Consider the following 23,359-nt stretch of genomic DNA (forward strand, 5'->3'; position numbering starts at 1 on the left):
TAGGAATGAGCCAACTGTATAGCTTGGGTGTCATACACTGTGATTTATTTACTGTATAGCTTAGGTGTCATACATTATTTACAATTGAGTCATGAATAAAGAGTCATGAATAAAGTACCAAAGGTTATTAAAAAAAACATTACTACCAAAATGTTTTCAAATCTAGCCTATACAAATTTGCTGGGTCCTTGACATAGTTGGCCTGGTCATATGCTTTTTTTTTTCAAAATAATAGGTTCCTCTTTATTTATTTATTAAGTTGAGTGTAGTTCTAACACGGATATGGTGGTATATTCCAATATTGTTGTTATTGGTAACTTTAATTATCAAGCCTTGCTTACTAATAGGCCTGGGTTACCACTGACTCTGATGGCCTTCAAGATCAAGAATTTTGTCCTTCTCAATCTCTTACAAAAGTAGTTAATTTTGTAATTTTTTTCTAGACAACTCAAGTTGATTACCTTGACTACTTGATTTGTGTCTTACGATACAAATCAAGTGACTTAAAACAAAAACTCAAGATACAAGATCATAAGGTAATAGAGTCGTAATGAGGTCATAGATCATCATCAGATTCACTCAATAAACTTTTAATATCTCATCTTGAGCCTAACAACTATCTGGCAATCAAAATTTAATCCTTTTGTTCTACTGCTGACTTGTTATAATAAAAAGGTTCTGTTGTGCTTTTTATGAAAGTGGTGAGGCAGGGACTATTGCTCTTGACATATCAAAGGTTTTTGATGAAGTCTAACATTCTTTTTAAAAATTCATGTTTATAAATTTTATTTTTTATTATGTTTTGTTTAGACTATGCTACTAAATCTTTTATTCAAGTCAATAAAGAATGATCCTGTTCCGAAACGAGTTAAGGTAATTCTTTTAATAAGATTTTATTCATATGAATAAGGATTCACATTGAATATAAAACTGAATTAAAGAATTGACAAAAGAAACAAATTTGTTGCTGAAGTTTAGTTAATAATATTTACATGGAAAAACTTAATTTGTGTTAAAAGCTTTTTTTTTAATTTTTTAATTTTTTTTTTTTAATACTTTTAAATTTTTTTTAGTTTGTTACAGTTTCTGCTTTTAATTTAATTTAAAAGCAGATGTTTATAAACAAAGTTTTTTTTTTTAATGGGCTCAAGTCTAAATAAGTCTAAAACTAATTTTTTGAAATTATCTTTAATTTTAAATCTTAGCACAATTTAAAAATGTTACTATAGCAAAGCATTTTGATTAAAATTATCCAAGGAAGATGTTTTTGAAATTAAAATTATCCAAGGAAAATGTTTTTTGAAATTAAAATTATTCAAGGAAGATGTTTTTGAAATAAAAAGAATAACTGGATATATAACTGATATATATGGATGAATAACTGGATGATATCACCAGGCAATGCTGGTAAACCAGTTACAATTTATTATATATCTTACCTTTTTGGTCAAGTTTATCCTCATGCTTTTGTACCAAATAATATTGAAAACAGTTTTAAATTGGTTTTATTCATTTAATGACAATACTTTTACTGATATTGAATTTTTAACCGCAATTTTAGGCCAAAATTGAAGGGCCAACCTACGCATTTTTAATATTATGACGATGAAAGTGAATTTTTGATTTGACGATGAAGAAATTTAATTATTATTATTCATAGGCATTTGTTAAAAGACTTCTTCAAGTTTGCACAAAGGAAGAATCATCATTAACTTGTGGAATTTTATTTTTACTCTCAGAGGTTATTTTTTTGTGTTTTTTTTATTTTATTTTCAAATGCAGTATAAGATATGACAAAAATATGGAAAATTAATTACATAAGAAAATTGTTCTTATATTTCTTATGGATAATAAATTTATTCCTTTTATCATTTGTTATTATCTTATGTATGTGATGTTAAATCATAATAAATATTTAGGTAATAAAAGAAAACCCTGCAATAAAAAGTATGATATCTCAACCAGAGGTGATTTTTTGATAAAATTATAGCAGTTAAAATAGTTTTGAAATTATCTTATAAATTTTTCTTTTATTTAATTTAATGAAGCTTACTAGAATTAAGTTCTAAAAACAGGATGCTACAGGTGGTAGTGGTAGGGCGCTTGTAAGCTTATATCCTTGTAACTGATAACCTTGTAAGCTTATTTTGTAACTAATTACCTTGCTCATCTTGTTTCACTTGTTGTATCCGCTTTGTTTTTCAAGTTTTTTTTGTTAATATAGAATTAAAAAAGTTTTTATCAGGTTATAAATTTGTTTATTGTAAGAGAGCTATAGCTGTGTCAAATTTTATTGTGTCTTCTGCTCATTGAGTAAAAATGTAAATATGGAGAAAAAGAAAAATTGTTTTAAATTAAACTTTTAATGAATGAGTTTGATAATTTAATATATTGTAAGTAAAGTTTTTCAAAAAACTTTAAATAGGTATGTTTACAAAAACCAATTTTAAAAAATAAACAAAAATTGTAAAGCAAGTTCATTAATTTATTCAAAAGTTAATAAAACTTTTTTTTTTTGTCTGATGTTATCTTTTATTTTACTAGTTAAAATCCCTAATATGAGCATAATCCACAAAGAAGTAACTTACCCAGCTAATATGAGCATAATCCACAAAGAAGTAACTTACCCAGCTAATATGAGCATAATCCACAAAGAAGTAACTTACCCAGCTACTACAAAACGTTCAATGAATGTTGCGAACATGCTCGAACATTTACAATGTTTGTCAAACGTACTTGAACGTTTCGTGTTAGCTAGGTACCTGACTGTAGTGTAACCTACCTGACTGTAGTGGCCTTCTCGGCCCTAGGGAAATGAATAAATTTTTTTTAAATAAAAAAGATAGATGGCAAAAACGTCATTGTTTTTTAAACATGGATTTTAACAAAGTTGGCATTCCTCTATAATATTATATGAAAAAATCTAAATTTTTTACTTTCAAGGTTCGAACTAAGTGATTGCGAATTGCAATATTCGGAAATATTTCTGGTCATTAAAATCTTAGTTTATTAAAAACCATGAACACTGTTTTAATGAAACGGTCAATCTATCAGATTGCAAAAATTAATGAAAAAACAAAACAATAAATTTACTACTGCAAAAATAATAACAGTCAAAACTTACATATTTTTAATTATTGTTTTTTAAACACCATACAATTTAAAGATTATAAGTAAAAAAAATATTTGTAAGACAAAAATTGATTACTAAAGGTCCGAAAATCAACTAATAAAAAATTATGCTAAAGCTATTTGCGCATTGTATAAAACATTAATAATGATTTTTGTTTAGGGGGAAAGTTTTAGGAATTACTTATTTAAAAATTTAAATGTTTTATTTTAGAAATTGATTAATTGATAATAAAAATAATAATAAAAAAGATATATTTTAAAATAAGTTATTAGAGTTTTTTTGTTTTGTTAAAATAACTATAAAAAGTTTATATTAGTTTTTATATATTTTTAAACTCCTCTGTCTTTTTGTTTTGTATACACATCTGCAAAAGAGTTAAGAGCATTTAATTTATAAGAAAATATTGAATAAGATTTAAACAAGATATAAAAGTATTTTAACAGTTTCTTTTTTTTAAACTATTTGATCACTGCTAAATTCCTTTAGACTGTTGTGATTAGCGGTTGTTTTTTAATAATTACATCATAGTTAAGTGTGCTTTTATTTTTCTTGTTTTATCTGATGTTTTGTTAAATGAATTACAGTATTAAAATTTGAAATCATAATCTTTAATAATAATAAAAATAATAGTAATAATATGGTTTTACAATAAGGTTTTATATCATAAATCAAGATCAACATAAATATTTTTTATTGAATTACAGCTATTGAGTTTAATGATCAAAACAGTTTTACGGTTTTTAAAAAGTTAAAAATTTAAAGGCTGGAAATATTTCCAGATATCGCAATTTGCACTTAATTTATTTAATGCAAGCCCTGACTTTATGGAGTTTTTTCTTATTACTCACTATAAATTTTGTTTATGGAAAGCACTTGTTTTTTGAATAACCTTATTGTTACCATTTTAATATGTTGGCTGCAGATAAGCAAAATATATATGAAATGTAACATTACATGATAATACATATTATTGTTTTTTACTTTTATTTTTTATTTTATTTTTTATTTTTACTTTTTATTTTATTTTCTTAGCAGCAAAATATTAGTAGTGACATATATCAACTAATTTATTTAAGGATACGCACATCAAAATTTATGTAGAACATTTTAAATTATTTCTTAAATAATCTGAGATCATTCAGGCAGTAAATATACACACATATAATTTAAAAAATATTTTAAAAGTATAAAGTAAAATAAAAAAAGTTAAAAAAATTTTTTTATTATAGGAGGAAGATGAAGAAGAGCATTTTCGTGATGCAGAAGATAACGATAAAAATGTTGTTACGGATGATAGTGGAGATGATGTTAATAAATCACTTAATAGTCAAGAAAATGAAAATTCATTTGTAAACAAACCAAAAGATGTTTCTTCTTCTTGGACATTTATTAATCAAGAGAAGCGAAGTAAAACTTACAATTTGATGCAACGTAATCCATTATTTGCTAATGCTGAAATGTGTTGCGCATGGGAGCTACTTCCACTGTTCTCACACTTTCATCCATCTGTTTCTCATTTTGCTTCATCTATATTAAGTGTTAGTTGTTTTTTGTTCTTTACAAAACAAATTCTGTTTTGCTTAGTATTTTTTACTTTTTAAAAAAATTCTTGTCAAAGTTGTTTGTATTTTTTAATTTCTCAGGAAAAAGGCATAGTTTACAAAGGAGATCCATTGCAAGATTTTACACTGATTAGGTTACGTATTTTTGATTTTATTCTGATTTTACTCTGTAATGGTAAATCACAGGAAATAGTTTCAAAACATTTTCCTTAAAAAATATTTGCACTAGTTTTTATTTACGCATAATTAGGAAATTTTTTAAAAACATTTTTTTCCAAAAAAAAAGTTCTAGTCATTTCAATATAATTTTCTGTTTTGAAAATTACATTTTTATATTTTTGTAAACTTTGAAATTTTTTCACTAAATGATAAGACCTAATAATATATATATATATATATATATATATATATATATATATATATATATATATATATATATATATAAAGTGCATTTTTACAGGTTTTTTGATAATATTTTTTTTTTAAAGTTTTTTTATAAAACAATTATTATTTTTGAACTTTTTATAAAATTTCACTTCTTTTGAGTACCAGGTTGATCTACTTTTGAAGAATTTTTTTCCCCCAGAATATTAGGGGCCCTAAAATGTTCAATGGACTAGAGGCAACTCTGAAAATATTTTAATTTCGAAATTTTTTGTTAATTCAGTGATATTTTATTATATAGCATATATTTAGAGCTATTACAATGCAATTTTTAAAAAGTTCTGTTTTTCAATGCACCCTTATATATATATATATATATATATATATATATATATATATATATATATATATATATATATATATATATATATATATATATAGACACACACACACACATACACACACACACACACACACACACACACACACACACACACACACACACACACACACACACATATTGAATAATCAAAATTGTTCAAATTTTAAAAAAAAATTAATATTATTTTATGTCTGTTTTATTTTCCAACAAATTTTCTGTTTTTACAATAAAATTTTATTTTAAAAATTTCACAAAGTAGTGATTATATTTTTTTTTTTTTACCATTTAAAACTAATAAATAAAATATTTATATGGACGAGTTACAAATAAATGCAGAGATATTATAGTTTGGTCCTTTTTTTAATTTTTTAGCAAATAAAATAGATTTTTTGTTTTCTTTCTACTTTATGTATTCTTAATCAAATCTTTAATAAAAAAAAAACAAGGCTACTAAACTAGTTCTAAAACCCAAATACTCTCTAAAATTAAGTACAGTTGCCATTTCATGAATTACATTGTATAAATTCATAAGTTGCATAGCATTAATTCGAAGTTATTTTAAACTTTAGGTTCTTGGATCGTTTTATGTATCGCAACCCAAAGAAAAAGGAAGTTGAACATGGGAGTTCCGTTATGCAGGTTTCTTTTTAACTTTATTTTATCAATTGGTGAAATCTTTGTTTTAAAAAAAAGTGTTTTTTTCAAATATTATTTATTTTTTAAATGTTATTTTTTTTTTCAAATATTTGTTATTAACATTTTTTTTAGCCTCGTGATTCATCAGTTCGATTGAAGGAAGAACCAGTTAATTCAAAGACATTTATACAATCCTCTGAAGATAAAATTCGTAAAGATGAAATATTTTTTTATCGGTACTTTACTCAAAAAGAAATAAAAAAGAAGAGAGATATAAAAGATGATGAAGACCAGCATGATACAGAAGGTTACTTTTTTGATGACTAATATTTTAACACAAACTGCTGATTCATAATTTTTTTATAGATTGTATTTTTATTATTTCATAGACTTGGTGAACTTTAAAGATATTGATTTTGCAAGGTAAGACTAATCGTTTAAAATGCTGATAAGTACCAGTGATTTATTTTAATGTTGATAAAGCATAAATTTTTTTATCGGGTTGTCAGGAATTTATTATTTACTGCATTTTTGCGATATTGGCAAAATTTATTATTAATGTTCTACATAAATAAAATAGGAATTAAATAAATTGGGAATTTTTTTAAAATTGTCTTATTACTTTTAAAAAAAAGGTCGTTGAATTTTTGGGAATTTTGTTGGTAATTCCGCAGTATACGTGGTGCTATTGGGCTGGCTAACACCCTGGTAATAACCAGGTGTCTTAAAGATAGGAGGCAAATGAGCTCAGTATTTTAGTGTGAAGAAAGTTCTAAATTTTGTTTTATGTAGTATTGGCTTGGTTGAATTATATTGGGCTTAGTCTATAAGTTGAGTTATATTGGCATTACAGCGTGAAAATCAACTAATCTATTTATACTTGTTGATTATTTTTATTTTTTTGTTTTTATTGTATTCATATACAGCCTTAATTAACAGTTATATAAAAGGTTTTAGTTAAATTCCGCACTTTTTTTTTTTAAAATTCTGGTTCACTTCCAACAAGGCTGCAAGCAACCACTATTAAGTTAGGAGTTGCTAGAAAAAAAGAATAGAGTTATAGACAAAGGAAATGGTTGGCAGAAGACTATAAAATTGGTTGACAGAAGACTATAAAATGGTTGACAGAAGACTATAAAATTGAAGGTATACAACCTTCAATTTTAATGTCTTCAGTAAAACATGATGATGGGAGAGAGTTCCAAAGGCTTGAGGTGTGGGGGAAAAAGCTAGACGAATAAAAGTTTTCGGAGCATGCAGGAACAGTTATAGTAAACAAATGAGACTTTAAATGGGAAAGAGGCTCATACTTAGCCGATAGAGCAGGTCTAACTATGTTTACAATACATTTTTGGACCTTGTTCTTGAAGAGAAAGAGCATCATTAGAAGAACCAGCCCAAATATGACAGCAGTATTCCATACAGGGACAAATAAGAGATTTGTAGAGTTAAAGAATGGAATCAGGAGAGAGAAAATGGTGAGCACGATAAAGAGAAGCAACCTTAGCAAATGCTAATTAAACAATTGATTGTGTGGATTTTAATATAAGTTCTACACTTGTGTGTTTAGACAGGTTTTCATAATGTCGTTTTGTTAATTAAATATGACATTATAAAAAAGTTGAAGCAATTTTTCACAACCTGATGCTGTTTGCAGCCTCAATCTGTTTGGAGATCAGGATGGGGTGTTTTTATAGTAATTAGGAACTTCTTCTACCCTAACATACAGTTGGAGCTTTTATATCAGAGTTTTTTTTATGTAAGTTGTCTTTACCACAGCTTTACCTGCCCTAATGTAAATGCATATTCAGTTTAATGTCAAAACCAGAAGTCAATCAAATTAATTTTGATTACATTATTATTTTCATTACATTTTAGGCTCTCGCACGTTTTTTTTTTACATGCTTTTTAAAATGTTTTTAAATTATTTTTTAATTCTACATTTGATTCACTTGTATCTAAATTGTTGCAATCAATTTGTTTCTACAAATTTAAACAAATTTTTGCAACTGTTTTATTTATACTTGAAAAAAATTAGCATAGGTGTTTTTAAGAACCCAACTCCACAAATAAGTTAAAACCTTACTTGAAAAATTTTATTGGTATATGATGCTCAAATTTTTTTTGAGTCTTTTGTTTTATATTTCTAAAACAAAAGATTTTGTTTACAAACAATTGAGCCTTTCAGAATTCTTTAAAAGAATTCTGAAAGGCTTTTCAGAAGTCACAAGCTCAATGATTTATTATCTTGAAAAAGGCATCAAAAATATTAAATACTATTAAAACAAACTTTTAAAGTTAAAAAAGTATGCTTTTGGAATATTGCAAAAAAGCGATGTCCGATTTAACTGATGACTTTGACAAATGGAAAAGACAGACAATGATTTTTCATTTTACATCCATTAAAAATCATTGGTGTATGTGTTTAAATTTGCATTTTTTGACAGGATAAGTTTAGTACGAAAACAATAGAATTCTTTTACATCAAGATGATAAATAAGAAGACTGATTTCGTGCAGTGTTTCATAAGAATAATTTACTTTAAATTAATATTTAATCACCATGGAAATAAATAAACTGGCAAACTTTGTCAAGTTAGTTAATTGTCATACAGATAACAATTTTAACTCTGGTGACCAGTAAGATTTCACATTAGGTAACAATTATAAATTTACAACTTTAACTTTGGTGATCATTAAGGTTGTGTGTTACAAAAACGTGAATAATTATCTTAATTCTAATAGATTTAATAACTTACTTATGTTAGTCTGTATGGAGTAACTTACTTATGATAGTCTGTATGGATTAACTTACTTGTGTTAGTTTGTATGGAGTAACTTACTTATGTCTGTTTTAGTATAAATTTGATCTACTATCTTATTTGAAAATAAATTTTGACTTTCAGAATTTCTATAAAATTCAATAAGTGCATATATACAATTTTGTTGTGTTCTTCTAATGATAAAGAAAGAATTACTTTATGTAAAGAGCAACCCATGATGCTAAATAATAAACATAATAAATCATGATTTGGTGGTTACCTAAGAGTAAATTTGTTCCATTAGTTTACAAGTTTTTAATTATAAATTATGATTTTTAGTGATAATAAAGTTGGGATATAAAACACTAAACCAGCTTATATAGTGATCCATATGTTAGCATGGTTTATGTTATATAGATACATGTGTATGTATATAACATAAATTAAATCTTAGCTTTGTGTACATCATTTTTAATAAATTGTGTATTTACCTAAAAAATACTTAACAGATTCTAACTACCTCTTTTGCAAGAGATAAAGAGTACAAATCACAATGAAAAATAATAGGGTGGTTGCTCTTTAAATAGGACTTTTTAGCATGACTTGCAATGTCGTTTTGAAAGTAATACTTTATTACTACAAAATATTTAGATTTTAATTATTTATATATAAGTATTTTTTTGTTTTCTGAGTAACCAGAATAAAATTTTATGTTCAATTTTATTTTTAGTATATCAAAAAAGTTACCCCCTAATAATTTGCAATAAGTTTTTTATGCTTAAATTTTAATTTTATACTCTATTTTTTTTTTTTAAATAAGGTATATATCAACTAAAATTTTTATCTTGAGAAGTTCATAATTTTGTAAATGAGTAAAAAAGTTATCCTATGTATCAGAAAAAGTGTTTTATCTCCTAATCCTTTTGTAACCGTGGTTACAGAACTTCTTCCCTAATCTTTCTGTAACCTTTCTGGTGCGTGGGTTGAAGAAATCTCAGGGGGAAAATGTAAGCAAACAAATTTCATTGATTGAAGTTGTTCAAATTATTTTGAAAAAATTTTTTTATATAATTTTTTTATAATTTCTTGATAATAAAATCATGCTGAAAAGTGAAATTCAAAAATCAAAAAATTGATCCCGGAGTTACCATTTTTGTTACCATGAAAATATTTGTACCATAAAAAATTTGCAAAAAAAAAATATATTCAACTATCCATATTAAGAAATCATTCAGAAAGTTGAACAAGATTGAGGACTCTCTGCATCAAAATTAGCAAAAGATTTACAAAGAGATCATAATATAACTCCTCTGTTAGCAATAGCTTGAAAAAAGGCTTTATAGGTAGAGTTAAAAAAAGCTTTTCTTGAGTAAATAATATCATAAGAAAAGATATGAAACACAAATGTGTTTATATAGTTCTGATATATTGTACACATATGAAAAAAAAATGATGAATGCTTACGTCCTAAATGTATGAGACCTGTCAAACATGTAGGAGTTACCATTAGGCTTTGTTAAAATATTGTGATATACTTTATTTTTTATCATAGAACAATAGATAGTTTGGAGTATCTTTGTTTGCAGTTTTGTTAGCAAACTTAAATTCATTGACAGAATGTCAAAAAAAAGTTTATAATGCTATTATGAAATGAAAGATTAGGTGCAGGCTTATCTTAGAATTTTATCTTTCAAAAGGGTGGAGATTCAAAGCACACATCAAAGTTAGCTAATCAGTGGTTCAAAATAAACTAAGATTAAGGTGTTAGACAAGTTTCCTCAGTTATCAGATCTAAATCATATTGAAATCTTATGGAATCTATTTTGTTTCAATAAAAAGCAAAACTAGTCAAGTAGTGGTAAAACTTTGACCCATGATGGCTTAAAAACATGGTAGATTCAATGTTGAAATGATGCCTTAAGAAAAGTCGTTTAAGAAAAAATGTAAACATATTGGCCATTAACTTTATATCAGTATAATAATTATTCAAGGGGTAAATAAAAGTAAAAAGTTTGATTGAAGCATAAATGGTTTTTGTTGAAAAAAAAATTGTCTTTTATAGAAAAATAATTTAGGGGTGATAAATTTTTTTAACATTTTGTCGCAATCCCAGTGCCCACAAAAATGCTGGAGTCAATTTTTTTTTTTTAACCATGTTTTTATAAACTTTTTTTATAAAAAAAATTACAGTTTTTTTAAACCCTACCACATTATACAACATATTATAAAAACACGTTTGACCAAATCATTTTAATCTCAGCGGTTCAAATCATCTCAGGTTAAGGTTAAACATTCAAAAGTTGAAATTTTTTTTTTTAATTTTGAATTTTCAGTTTTACAATTTAAAATCCATTTTTATGGTATAGTATATAGTAATATACACTATACAGTATAGTAATTTGTCTCAAGAGATATATATATAGTATATGTTAAAATAAGTATATAAAAATATAGTTAATGTTTATATACTATATTTTCTATTCTTTTTATTATTTATTCTTTACATTATTTTAAAATAAAAAATATAATAATAAATAATAATTTATATATTGACTTATCATTTTCTTAAGTGAAATAAAAAAGGGTAAAGAAATTTCAAAAAGTAAAAAGAAAGACAAAGGCAAGGAATCTTCAGATGAAAGTGATGGTAAATTAATAATTTTGTAGCTAAATTTCTATTTTTAATCTATAAAATTGTCTTTATAGCATATAGCCATGGAATAGAATTTAAATTTTTTTCAAAATTTTTGTACTGGCTTTTTAGTTTTTATAATGACAAGATTTAAAAAAGTGTTTAGCGATGTCTGAAAAACTTAGTTGTTTTTGAGACATTGTTGAAAATTAAAAAAAAAACTTTTTCAGACATCGCTAAACATTTTTTTAAATTTGTAAAAGTCTTGTCATTATATTTATGTTTAAAAAAAAAAAAAACTTATGTTGGTTTTTTTTTTACTTTTTTGATGAAAGAGAAACTTCTTTTAAAGAACATAGAAATAAATATTTAGCTTCACTAAACCAAAATTTGAAAAACAGTTGTCAACAAACAGTTCAACTTTGCTAGTTTGTGGAAAACAAACGTGAGTTGTTGATAAAGGGCTTGTAGATTATAATCAGTGTAAAGGTAGTTAAAACATTTTTTGAGTGACATATTTATATTTTATGTTATATGTATTTTTTTATGTTTTGGAAAAACCAACAAAACTATTTGAAAAAGGTTTTACAGAATAATTTCCAGCACTTTATATAAAAAAAATTTTGATATCAGAGAAAATAAAATATGTTTCAAAAATAAAGCAGAGCATAAAATGACATAAAAAAAGAAAAGCAATTTATAATCAACAAGTTATTGATATTAAAATAAGTAAATAGGATAAAAGTAATAATACTTTTTTTTCAATAGGGGAACCGATAAATAAATTTTCATTTTTGGGATTGTTTCTTTTTCTTTTTTTTATTCACAAAATTTTAATATTGTTTATATTTGTTTTTTTCATAATTTTCACTGTTAAAAAAGATAAAATAAATAAATGGCAAGAAAGTAAAAGTGAGTGAAGAAAATAAATTTAATGAGTCAGGTTGGTGAATGCAAAATATGAGTTTTTACTTATTCAAACTCAAAAGGTTTTAAAATATATGACAAAAGCATTGATCAATTTTTTTTAAAACTACAAAGAAACAATTGTACTGGTCTACCAGATTATGTCTTATGTGCTGTAGTTGAACTTGTTAAGTATAGTGCAACTATTCTTTGTAGTCCAAATGGGTTTTGTCAGGTAGCTTTGTATCTAACAAAACTTTTTCTGGGATCTTGAGCAATTGAACTCACTTATTATTTTTGTATTTGTAGAACAACTGCCTCAATGTTGTTTTTACATTGATGTATTTAAAATTTGATTCATGTATCTTTCATCAAACTACCTCAACTTATTATTTAGCTTGTTTGGTCAGAATATGTTGAAGTTGAAAGAACTAATAATCTAACAACAAGAAACTTTGGTCAACAACACAAAAATACTGCCTAATATCTAAATGGTACATTTTCAACAAATTTCTTTGCAACAAAAGTTTTCAATTCTAAATAGCATAATACTAATTAAAAATTTGTTTACTTAAGATGAAAAATGTTTTATAGCATTGTATAAAATTGTTTATTAATATTAATTAATTTAATATACAAATTCCATAAATCAAAACTGGTGTCAACAGAACTTGATCATATTTGTGACTTTCTACCTGCTACCTACTCAGCTGATTAAGTTAAACTAGTATAAATGGTTTCACAACATGGTCAGCTGATAAATATATAATGCATAGTTTCGCAATAAAATTTTGACTTCATATAATTTAAACTTTTTTAGTTAGTAGAGCTTAAATCACTTGTTAATGGTATTTTAAATTGATTAGATTCTGTATAATATTCATGAGCATATTCTGTATAATTTTCAGGGGTTCTTCTTAGCATAGTCTTTGATTTTGATTTTTTTGTTTATTAAAAAATGCATTTAGTTTGTGGCATGTTAATTTTTCAATAGGTAATATACTAACAGTGAATAACAGAAGAACTACTTTTATTTGGATAATCTTGCAGTCTTTTAATTGAAATTTGTTTTGTAGTTATGCTTGATTAAAAAACAGTTTCACATAAATGTTTTATTGTTAACTGTGTTAGATAATTTGATGGTAATCAGTTACTATTTTAGATTCCTGCATTCTAAAAGGTAATCAATCTAAAATAGAATTGCAGCAAGATGTGTACATGTTTTAGCAGGCCTGTTGTGCAATTATAGCCTGTGTATATAATCTTACCATTAGAGAAATAAGTTAAGCCCAACTATTTTGACTACCTATACCTATTTTATGTCGCAAAATAGGTATAGCCTCGAAAGTTAAGAACAGATTGGCAGCACAACTTCTGGTAAACAAATAACTAATACAACTATTATTAACTGTTTGAATGCAATAAGAAATTTCATTTACTATAAAGATTTTTCCGAGACTGAGCTTCAAACCTGAAAAATAAAAAGGCAACACATGAAAATTGAAGGCCAAATGTGCAAAAAGTTTGTGGAGTTTTTAAAACACTTTATTTACAACATTAAATGTTCTGTGGATCAGCCAGAATTATTGCAATTGGAAGTGAAAATATGAATGTAATGTCAGTATTAAAACAATTTGTCCAAAAAGAAACTTTTTGCTCCATTTAAGCTTGGATCCTTAAAGTACTAAAATCTAGAACTGCATATCAAAGTATCAAAAGTCTAGTTTAAAAAAAAATCAAAAGTATCAAAGTCATTTATCACAATACCTAACAACGATCTATCACATACTGAAAATTATGTTGTCATTTTCAAGGCGCAAAACAAAACAAAGTTGTACCTTATATTTTTTTTTAAATTGCTCACTTCAATACAATTGAAGCAATCAGCTAGGGCTGGCTTTTTCCCATTAGAAAGACCATCCAGAAAAAAATTTGGAAAAATAAAGAAACATTTGTTTAGTTGAAATTAGTAGCTCTTGCAAACTTGTGGTTTGCATTTCCTTAGTTTGACTTGTCTTTTTCATAAAATTAAGGTGGTTAGCAATACTATTGCTCATTACCTTTACTATTTTAACCCCAAGGCAGGATGACTTTGTCATTAAATTTTTCTATACTCAAAAGCTCGCATTTAAAGCAGCTGTTTTTATGGTCCATAATGCGGAATGCTTGGGATGACAATCTTATCATCCCAAGCATTACTCCTTGAAAAACAGCATTTCTTTATCAGTGTTTTATTACACAGTGAAAAAACATTTGTTTTGATTAAAAAATCAAAAGAAATTATGTTTGAAAAATTTAGGTATAGTTTTTACAATTTTTATGGTAAATTTTTTGGATTTTGGATTTTTTTTGAGTGCAAGAGGTAATCAAAATAACTACCAGGAGTGTAATGTCATGGTCATCACTTTAAGTGTTTAATATAATAAAACTTTATTTTGAGCTATCAAGATTTTTCAATTTATACACTAGATTGCAGTATATAATTTTACTAAATGTCATTAAAAAAATCCCACTTGAATTAAACTAGACATGCACATTCTATGTTTTTTAAAATGTTATAGTCGCATTTTGGAAGTTTAATTTTTCATTCAAAATGCCTTTTAAAGTCATTTTCTTGCGAATGTATCATTTTTTTAAAAGTTTTAGGCATTTTTAATCATGTAAACGTTCACAAAAATCATTAGTATTACTTAAATTTTGTTTGTTATAATTAAATAAATTTTAGTTTAAACTTTGTCAAGTAATAAGTTGAACATTAATGATCATTTGTAATACTTAACCTTTTGTTTGTTTTGTTTATTAACTAACAATTTTTATCTAGCGAAGGGTTTAACATTAAAGACACCCATGGAAAAAATTTTCTATAAAATAAGTTTGGTGTATTTTAAGAATAAATGAAAAACATTTCCAGTAGTTTGATTAAAGATCAAGTAAAATTAATTAAATATTTTTCTTTTTTATAAAAACTTCCTTATGATTATGGCTTTAAACTTTTATGCTCTGCATAAACACTATGAAACTTCTGTTACCATTGACAAAACAGATACCAACAAAACAGTTTTTTATTAATTGTATTTTAGTTGTCCGGTAGTACATAGGAACATGTTTTAAGATCTTGCTACACATCCCCCGAATTTCTTTTTTGTTTATCATTAGAAAACACTTGCTTATTCCGAAAATGTAAAAAACGACTTTTTTTATTGGAAGCTTTTGCATTTTAGGTAAGTGCCCATAAATTTTGTTATTCATGATAGTTACTAAGAGGCATGTAGCATTCTCAAATTTCTAGTATGTTGATATTGGTGTCAAATGAGGATGACTTGTAAAAAATTTAGGTAGTTAGAGCTAATCCAACCCATCTGCAGCCCTAATTGCCCCTTTCTTAGAATTTTGTCTTCTAAGATCCAAATTTTTATTATTTTTTTTTTATTTTTCATAATAAATTAGATAAAGTTAATAAAGTTTTATTAAAAAATCTCTTTGTTTAAGATTAAAACCATGTGAAGTTTGAAATTACCCACTAAAATAACTTTGAATGGTCATAACTTTTAAACAAGAATTTTTTTTTTATGAGATTTAACATTGAATAATATTGATCTAGTTTAATATAACAAAAAAGAAGTTTTTATAAAAAGCTTTCCCTAAGGGAGGGCTATTTTTCCTTAGGTCTTTTCCTTAAGGAAAGAGTATTACAAGTCCAATAAAATTTACTATAATCACTAGCGTTTCATCACTTGTTTAAAGTTATCAACTTGATCTAAAGTGCAACTAAAACGTAAATAATGGTAGTGGAGTCTGATTTTGAGTAAATAAAGTGCTATTTATCACCAAACATGAAAGTAGTTAGTAAATGAAGCACTATTTATAATCACTAAGTTCAAATTTTTTTTGGTCTATGTGGTTAGATTATTATTTATATTTTTGCATATCATATAACATTGTATTATATATATAAAAAGTTATATTAAACAATTGTTTATAGGAGGTAAAAATTATAAATATTACTAAAAGCTATTTAAATATTGTTACAATCTTGTGATTCAAATTGTTATAATTACTACTTTGAACAGTTTTTATGTTGTTATAATTTATATTTATAAGTCTGCATTATTATTAAAAAGTTTACTAAGTTGTTTAAAAATAAAAAGGACCCATTATTATCTTGTAACTTGTGAAAGTGCTCAATTTATGAAACAAAAGAACTTTTCTATTATATTTTAAAACTTATTTTTATTAATAATTTCTAATTTAATAATAATTTCTATTTTTATTAACAATTTCTATTTTTATTAATAATTTCTTTGCAGGCGATGGAGATTTTGATTACAATGATCTCGAAGATGAGTCTGATGAAGGTTAAATATTTTGCTTTTTTTAAATCAAATTTATCTAATTTTAACATTTATCTATCAATTTTTTTAACTTAAAATTACCTTACCAGATTTTGAAGACAACAATAAAAAAGAGAATTTTACTGACAAAGATTATGAAGATGTGAGTCTTTAATATTTTACTTTAAATCAAACCTGTAATAAATAGTAAGAAAAAAAAGTTTTTCTATGTAGTGAATGCATTTGTATAATAAAACGATTTGTGCGATTATTTTGCATTATAATGAAAGAAGTTTTAAATATTCATCTTTTTAATGCGAAGATACTAACGAGAAGTCTTCTGTGTTTAATCTACATTTTTGACATTAATCTTGTTGACATAAATCTACATTTTTTATATCATTTTGTACATTATTTGCTACAGTATTGGTGCAACACCAATGGTCTTTATTAGCTGACAGTGATCAACATACTTGGGCGCATTACCTGAGTAGTATTCTAAATTTTAGTATACAGCTTATCTTGACATAATTTAATTTACATGTAAGGTGTAAATAGGTTAACAATACACAAATAGCTACATATAACTTCCAATAAAATCTCTGGTTACATGATTTAATTACTATAACCAAATTTAAAAAAACCTTTTTTGAAAAGTTTCCTTTATTTATAAAAAAAGAAAGAGGAGGAGCAACACAGCCATCCATATTTTTAATTTATTAATCAATTTTAATTTTGAGTTGGCGTACGTAAAGTTTAAAAATTTTGAGATAATTTTTTTTTTTCATTTATAGGCATTATTCAAAAATTTAAATTCTGATGGAGAGTCAATTGATGGTGAAGCTAGGTAACAATATATTTATTTTATAATAATCCAACATATTTGGAAGTAGTGAACATAGAAGTCCAAATAAAATAAAACAGATGTTTTGACAATTATAGTTAATATGATTAAATAGTTTAAATATAAATGTTAAGAGTAATACTTGATATTTTAGTGAGGATGGTGATATCGAGAAGATGTTTGCTTCTGCAGAAGAGGTTTTTCATTATTATTCTTTTAAATTTATATCTATTTAATTTATAGCTATTTTTAATGTGTTAAAATGTTTATCAATAAATGTTGTGCACTCATAAGTTATTGTCAAAAACAATGATTTAATTTGTTTTTTTTTAAATAAGTTTATTGAAAAAATTTTTTTTTTTGTCTTTGTATATTATTTAGCATTATCTATAGGATATATATATGTGTGTGTGTGTGTGTATATATATATATATATATATATGTGTGTGTGTGTGTGTGTGTGTGTGTGTGTGTGTGTGTGTGTGTGTGTGTGTGTGTGTGTGTGTGTGTGTATATATATATATATGTATATATATATATATATATATATATATATATATATATATATATATATATATATATATATATATATATATATATAGTAATTCTTTATATATTAAATTTATAGTGCAGGCCTTGTTAAGAAGCGTTACGCAGCTCGCATTTTGCTTGCGAAAAGGCGATTTGCCTACGCGTTCAGCAGTTTTGCGTTACGCAAAAACTTATATCTTTAAGAATATTTTTAATTATCTTTTGATATCGTTTATGTGACGTTTATTCTGAAGAAATAAAGTCGTAAGTATTTAAGTAAGTTTTATTTAAGTAAGCATTTAACCGCAATTGTAAACTAATAGATTTTTTGTTAAAGAAACAGTTTGTTTAATAATTTTTTTTATTGTTGTTAAAAATTAGTTAAAAAAAATAAAGTGTTTCAAGTTTTATCTTAAGGAATTAAATATATAAATTCCTTTTAAATGTAAAAATTATTTTTTGTCATAATAGTTTAAAAAATGCACAATTTATTTTAATGTAAATATTTTATTAATAAGATATTTTGTTTATTGTTAATTCAATAACGTAAAGTTTTAATGACGTTCGTTTAATTTATGAAAATAAATTATGATCACGAATATGTTATCGGTAACTGATAAATAACAAAAAATACTCTTTATTGTTTAATAACATTATTAAAAAGAGTTCACAAATTAAATAAGAAAAAATTTATTAACAGTTAATAAAATAATCAAAAACCAACTGTAAAATCATAAGAAAATAAACAAACATTATTTTACGTTTCATGAAAAAAATATTTTTTTCAAAATAAAATTTAGCTCATATTTGAAAAAAATAATAAAAATGATTTTTTAAATAAGAACTTAGATTTTATTTGTAACTTTTTTTCTAGTGAGAAAAAAACTAACTGTTTGTTTCTCACTAGAAAAGTGAGAAACTGTATGATTTTTAACGCGTTAATAATATAACTTTAATTACAATGCGGTACTTGAATAGACGCTAGTGACGCAATATAACTTCTAATGATGAAAATATATTTGCTGAGTTGAGTTACTTAGAAATGCGTTACGCGTTTTTGCTACGCAGCGAAATCTTGTAACAAGGCCTGTAGTGCATGTATTTATTATAAGGTCCATATATATGTAAAGCACAATGTGCATGAAGAGTAAAGAACATTACTACTGCAGTCATTGTTAATCAAGTTAGTACCACAGAGGTACTAAACAAATTTCCATTAACCAATCGTCATTATGTTTGTTTAAATATTTTTATAAAAACATTCAAATTAACAACTTAAATGATATGAATAACTTGGTTATTAAGCAAATCAGTGTGACCACATCTTTAACCTTTGCTAACTAAATTTCATTTTTTGAGCTTATTTTTAAAAACTACTTTTAAGTTTCAGCTTTGTATATCAAGAAATTTATTTAAAGTTAAAATTTAACAGACAAAACATAATATTAAGTATGAATTAAATTAAAACAAACATAAGTGTAAATAAAATCTGTTTTTTTTTTAAAAAAATTGATTTTTTCTTATACACATTTGACAAAATATATTTTTAAGGTTTGGGTTTTGGAACTTGGGATTGAGAAAGGATTATAACATATATATATATATATATATATATATATATATATATATATATATATATATATATATATATATATATATATATATATATACATATATATATATATATATATATATATATATATATATATATATATATATATATATATATATATATATATATATATATATATATATAAATGTATATATTAAATATAGTATGGCTGAAAAATATAGACATATAGTATGGCCGATACTATTATACCAAATTCTCAACTGGAAGCTGAGCGTTTTTAAAATCAATTTCAGTCATATAAAGTTTTTGGGGATGGTATAAACTGCTTACTGACTTTAACCTACTTTCTTGACAAATTTTATCTAAGAAAATGCATTAACTTAGACATTAGCTTACTTATAAAAGTGTACTTGTGCTATGTATCATACAATATATAATCATTCTTCTCCATTTGGCTATGGATTGCCTGCGCACCTGCAAATACTTTAGAAAACGTTTTTTTAAGCGCTCGCCAAAAAAATACAAGCATTTTTTAAAATTACAACAAATCATTTTTGTTCATCAAATACTTTAATGAAAATAAAAAAGTTTTTTTTTTGTTGACATTTTTATTTTAATTACTCAGTGTACTGTACTAGTCAGTCGATTTATAAATTATTCAAATTTTTTTATTTGGAGCTAGCATGATTTTGTCAGTGTATTATATACAAACAAGAGCTTTAAAAGTTATAGTTTTTTTTTTCTTTAATTTTTATAATGTTTAAAGAAATAATCAATTTTATTTGAAGCTCTGTATAGAGCAAGATGAAAACAAATCCCGTTTGTAACAATGTCTTGTGGTGAAGAGTCTATCTTTTGAAACACTTCGGCGCAATTAGTTAAATCACGTTTTTCAAATAATTTAAATGCAGTTGTTTTACCCTTTCGGAAAAATGCTGATGTAGTATCACAGCCAGTAATTGCATGTAAAAATAAGATATGATTTTAACATTTTGGATAAGCAGATAAACTTTTTGATAAATATATTTCTGTTGGTTGATAAGCTTTCCCGGGTTTTAAAAAGTAAATAATCTTACCAATTGGAGTTCGTGCAGTCAGTAATACTAATAAGTCAACATCTTCACCGACAACAATAGAATTATTTGTTGTATTGGATTGTTCTATGGCTGTTTCAATTATAAGGACATCAGTGTCATTATCCACTTGCTTCACTATGATATTTGCAGCTGTAAATCTTTCGCATAACATAAAAATGAAGCGAGACTTATGAGTATTGGAAAGGAATTATTGTTGGTTTGTTGGAACTGTCATAAATTGATCAAAAATGACATCAGATGAAGAAGATACTTTTGTGGTTCGACGACGCTGTTCTGCAGCTTTAATGTTTTTCTTATAATCAGTATAACCATCAAATACTACTATAGACACTCGATGACTAAAATGTCTATGTACGTACTGAATGTATTTATCAAAAGTAACGTTAAAGGTTGCTTCTCGATCCCACACAACCCGGTGTAATAAATATCCTCCATCAATGATCTAACTAGCATTTGTGTTGTCTATTTCAATTTCCATTGATTCAAAGCAATTGTAGATAGCTGATTTCTGTGTTTTATGCATTCCAGTTTCATTGATAAAGGATGGCTAATTCATACTCAAAAAATTTTTCTATTTCATCCTCAAATGTCTTACTAATACTCATATGTTGAAATAGTAATACTGGATCTACAGGTACTTTCTCATCATGAACTTTTATGGTGCTACTCATGGTTAGAAGAGGAAGAACTTTATCAGCACGTTTTAGTTTGATATTAAATGTTTCACTTGTCATTTTAGACATTCACATACAGTGTTCATTGCATGCATGCCATAAACCCATTTACTTATAACACTCTCTTTTGTACTTCTTCCTTGAGAAATACCTCCATATGTCTTCATTGATTTCATCATTGATTGCTCAATCACCATATCTGTTGAAGTACCATAATTGAGTTTATCAGAACATCTAACAGTGAAAAATCCTTCGATAAACCGTTGATAAACACTTTGGTTCATTAACTTCTCTAATTGTAGTATATCCTGTAGATATAAGTGCGCAGACTTAGCATAAGGAAAATGTCCTGATGCGTGGAAATAAGGAAGCATTTCTTTAATGCTGTTAAAATAACCTTGCCAATCTCCCATGCGTTCAGCTCTGATAAACTCTTTTGCAATCGACACCATATTAAGATATTGTATCCATAGTTTTGATGTAGGTCCTCGTTTTTCAAATTCTTTTAGTTTTTCATTGAACTTATAAAGTAATGCATTGCGCATTTCATTATCATTGCCACTTTCAATATCACTATATGAAACATTGTTATTTATAACGTTCGTAATGGTAATATCATGATTTGCTACCATCTCTTCATCAATAGCAAGATCTTTTGAAATTATTATAGCTAGAGTGAGCTGAAGTAATGTATGGGCTCGTAAGCATGACCATTGAGCATTTTTTCCAATGACTTAAGTGCATAAATTAACGAAAGTGCCTCTTGTATGCCACTTCCTTGCATAATATAACCAATTGATCCAAAAAATGACATTAGTAAATGAAATCCTCCAAGTCTTATTATGATCTTTGATAATTCAGATCCATCAGGTGCTGCAGATACAATTTCTCGAGCTTTTGCATACAGAGGTTGATCGAAAGTAATAATGCATACTTCGTGGCCGTAATGTTTCGCATTTTCTAGAGCATAAAGTAAAGTCGTGTATATAGTACTGTAGTTACTTACTGGTTGGTTAATAAACAGTAAGAATAAAATTTTAGACTTAGAAAAATTCTGAATACTACTTGTTAAACGTTCGATATAACCATTCCAACCAGGTAACGATAAATTCTTGCATTTACCATAGAACCATATTGCTTCAACTTTTTGGATTAAAGATATGGGTGCTTCACTTTCATAAGCTAAATTTTGCACACTTATTTTACTATAACCGACTACACCATCATTTTGATAGATTTGAATTGGCACATGAGCTTTTGCTGCAATATCTTTTGCAGAAGGGATTTCCTTTATTCGTGGTATATGATCCTCTTGTGAAACTGAACCTTTTGGAGTAACAATTTGAATTATACCCATTATGTGAAGCAAGTTATTACCATCTAAACTATTTACGTTTATATCAGCATTGTCCGCAGCGTATTGAGTAAATGTGCCAGTTTGTGGTGGTAAGATAAAAGTCGAATGGTGAAGAACTGCTACTGCCTCATACATCAAAGTGTCATTGTCATGCGCATGGACCAAAAGACAAAAAGATTTGTATTAGAAGTTTGGAACCAAACCGTCGATGGAAAAATACTGAGAGACCCAATTGCAATTTTGATTTAAAAGATCTAGGCCTAACAACAGACAATGCTGTGGCTGATACTTGTACAAACTAATTTTAAATGTTTTAATTTATATTGTTTATTTTTCAAAATAACTTATTCTAAAAAATAAGTTAATGACTCTGAAATATTGCTGTTAATATCTTCAAACATTTGACTAGGCGAGGGATAATTGGTATTATCAAATACCAATGATTGAATGTCCTCTCGAATGATTGCTGCCGCAGTTTTTAAAATTCGAAATCGTTATTCTTTATTTTAGCTTTTCTTCTCATACCTTGGTTAAGAATATTGCTATGATTGTCAAA

At 25.8% G+C, this 23,359-nt stretch overlaps 1 protein-coding gene across 1 annotated transcript in view; it reads left to right on the forward strand.

The window, feature by feature from the left end:
- LOC100214898 (CCAAT/enhancer-binding protein zeta) overlaps window positions 1-23,359 on the forward strand; it is a 96,834-nt gene that overhangs the window by 69,097 nt on the left and 4,378 nt on the right. The window contains exons 18-30 of the mRNA XM_065804874.1: window positions 811-873; window positions 1,661-1,741; window positions 1,920-1,967; window positions 4,363-4,671; window positions 4,777-4,829; window positions 6,031-6,100; window positions 6,230-6,404; window positions 6,487-6,520; window positions 11,429-11,505; window positions 16,704-16,751; window positions 16,838-16,890; window positions 17,522-17,574; window positions 17,726-17,768. Coding sequence (XP_065660946.1) covers window positions 811-873; window positions 1,661-1,741; window positions 1,920-1,967; window positions 4,363-4,671; window positions 4,777-4,829; window positions 6,031-6,100; window positions 6,230-6,404; window positions 6,487-6,520; window positions 11,429-11,505; window positions 16,704-16,751; window positions 16,838-16,890; window positions 17,522-17,574; window positions 17,726-17,768 — 1,107 coding nt within the window. The remainder of the gene's footprint in view (window positions 1-810; window positions 874-1,660; window positions 1,742-1,919; window positions 1,968-4,362; window positions 4,672-4,776; window positions 4,830-6,030; window positions 6,101-6,229; window positions 6,405-6,486; window positions 6,521-11,428; window positions 11,506-16,703; window positions 16,752-16,837; window positions 16,891-17,521; window positions 17,575-17,725; window positions 17,769-23,359) is intronic.

The sequence above is a fragment of the Hydra vulgaris genome, chromosome 09, assembly GCF_038396675.1.
Source record: "Hydra vulgaris chromosome 09, alternate assembly HydraT2T_AEP".
In the NCBI taxonomy this organism is placed as follows: Eukaryota; Metazoa; Cnidaria; class Hydrozoa; order Anthoathecata; family Hydridae; genus Hydra; species Hydra vulgaris.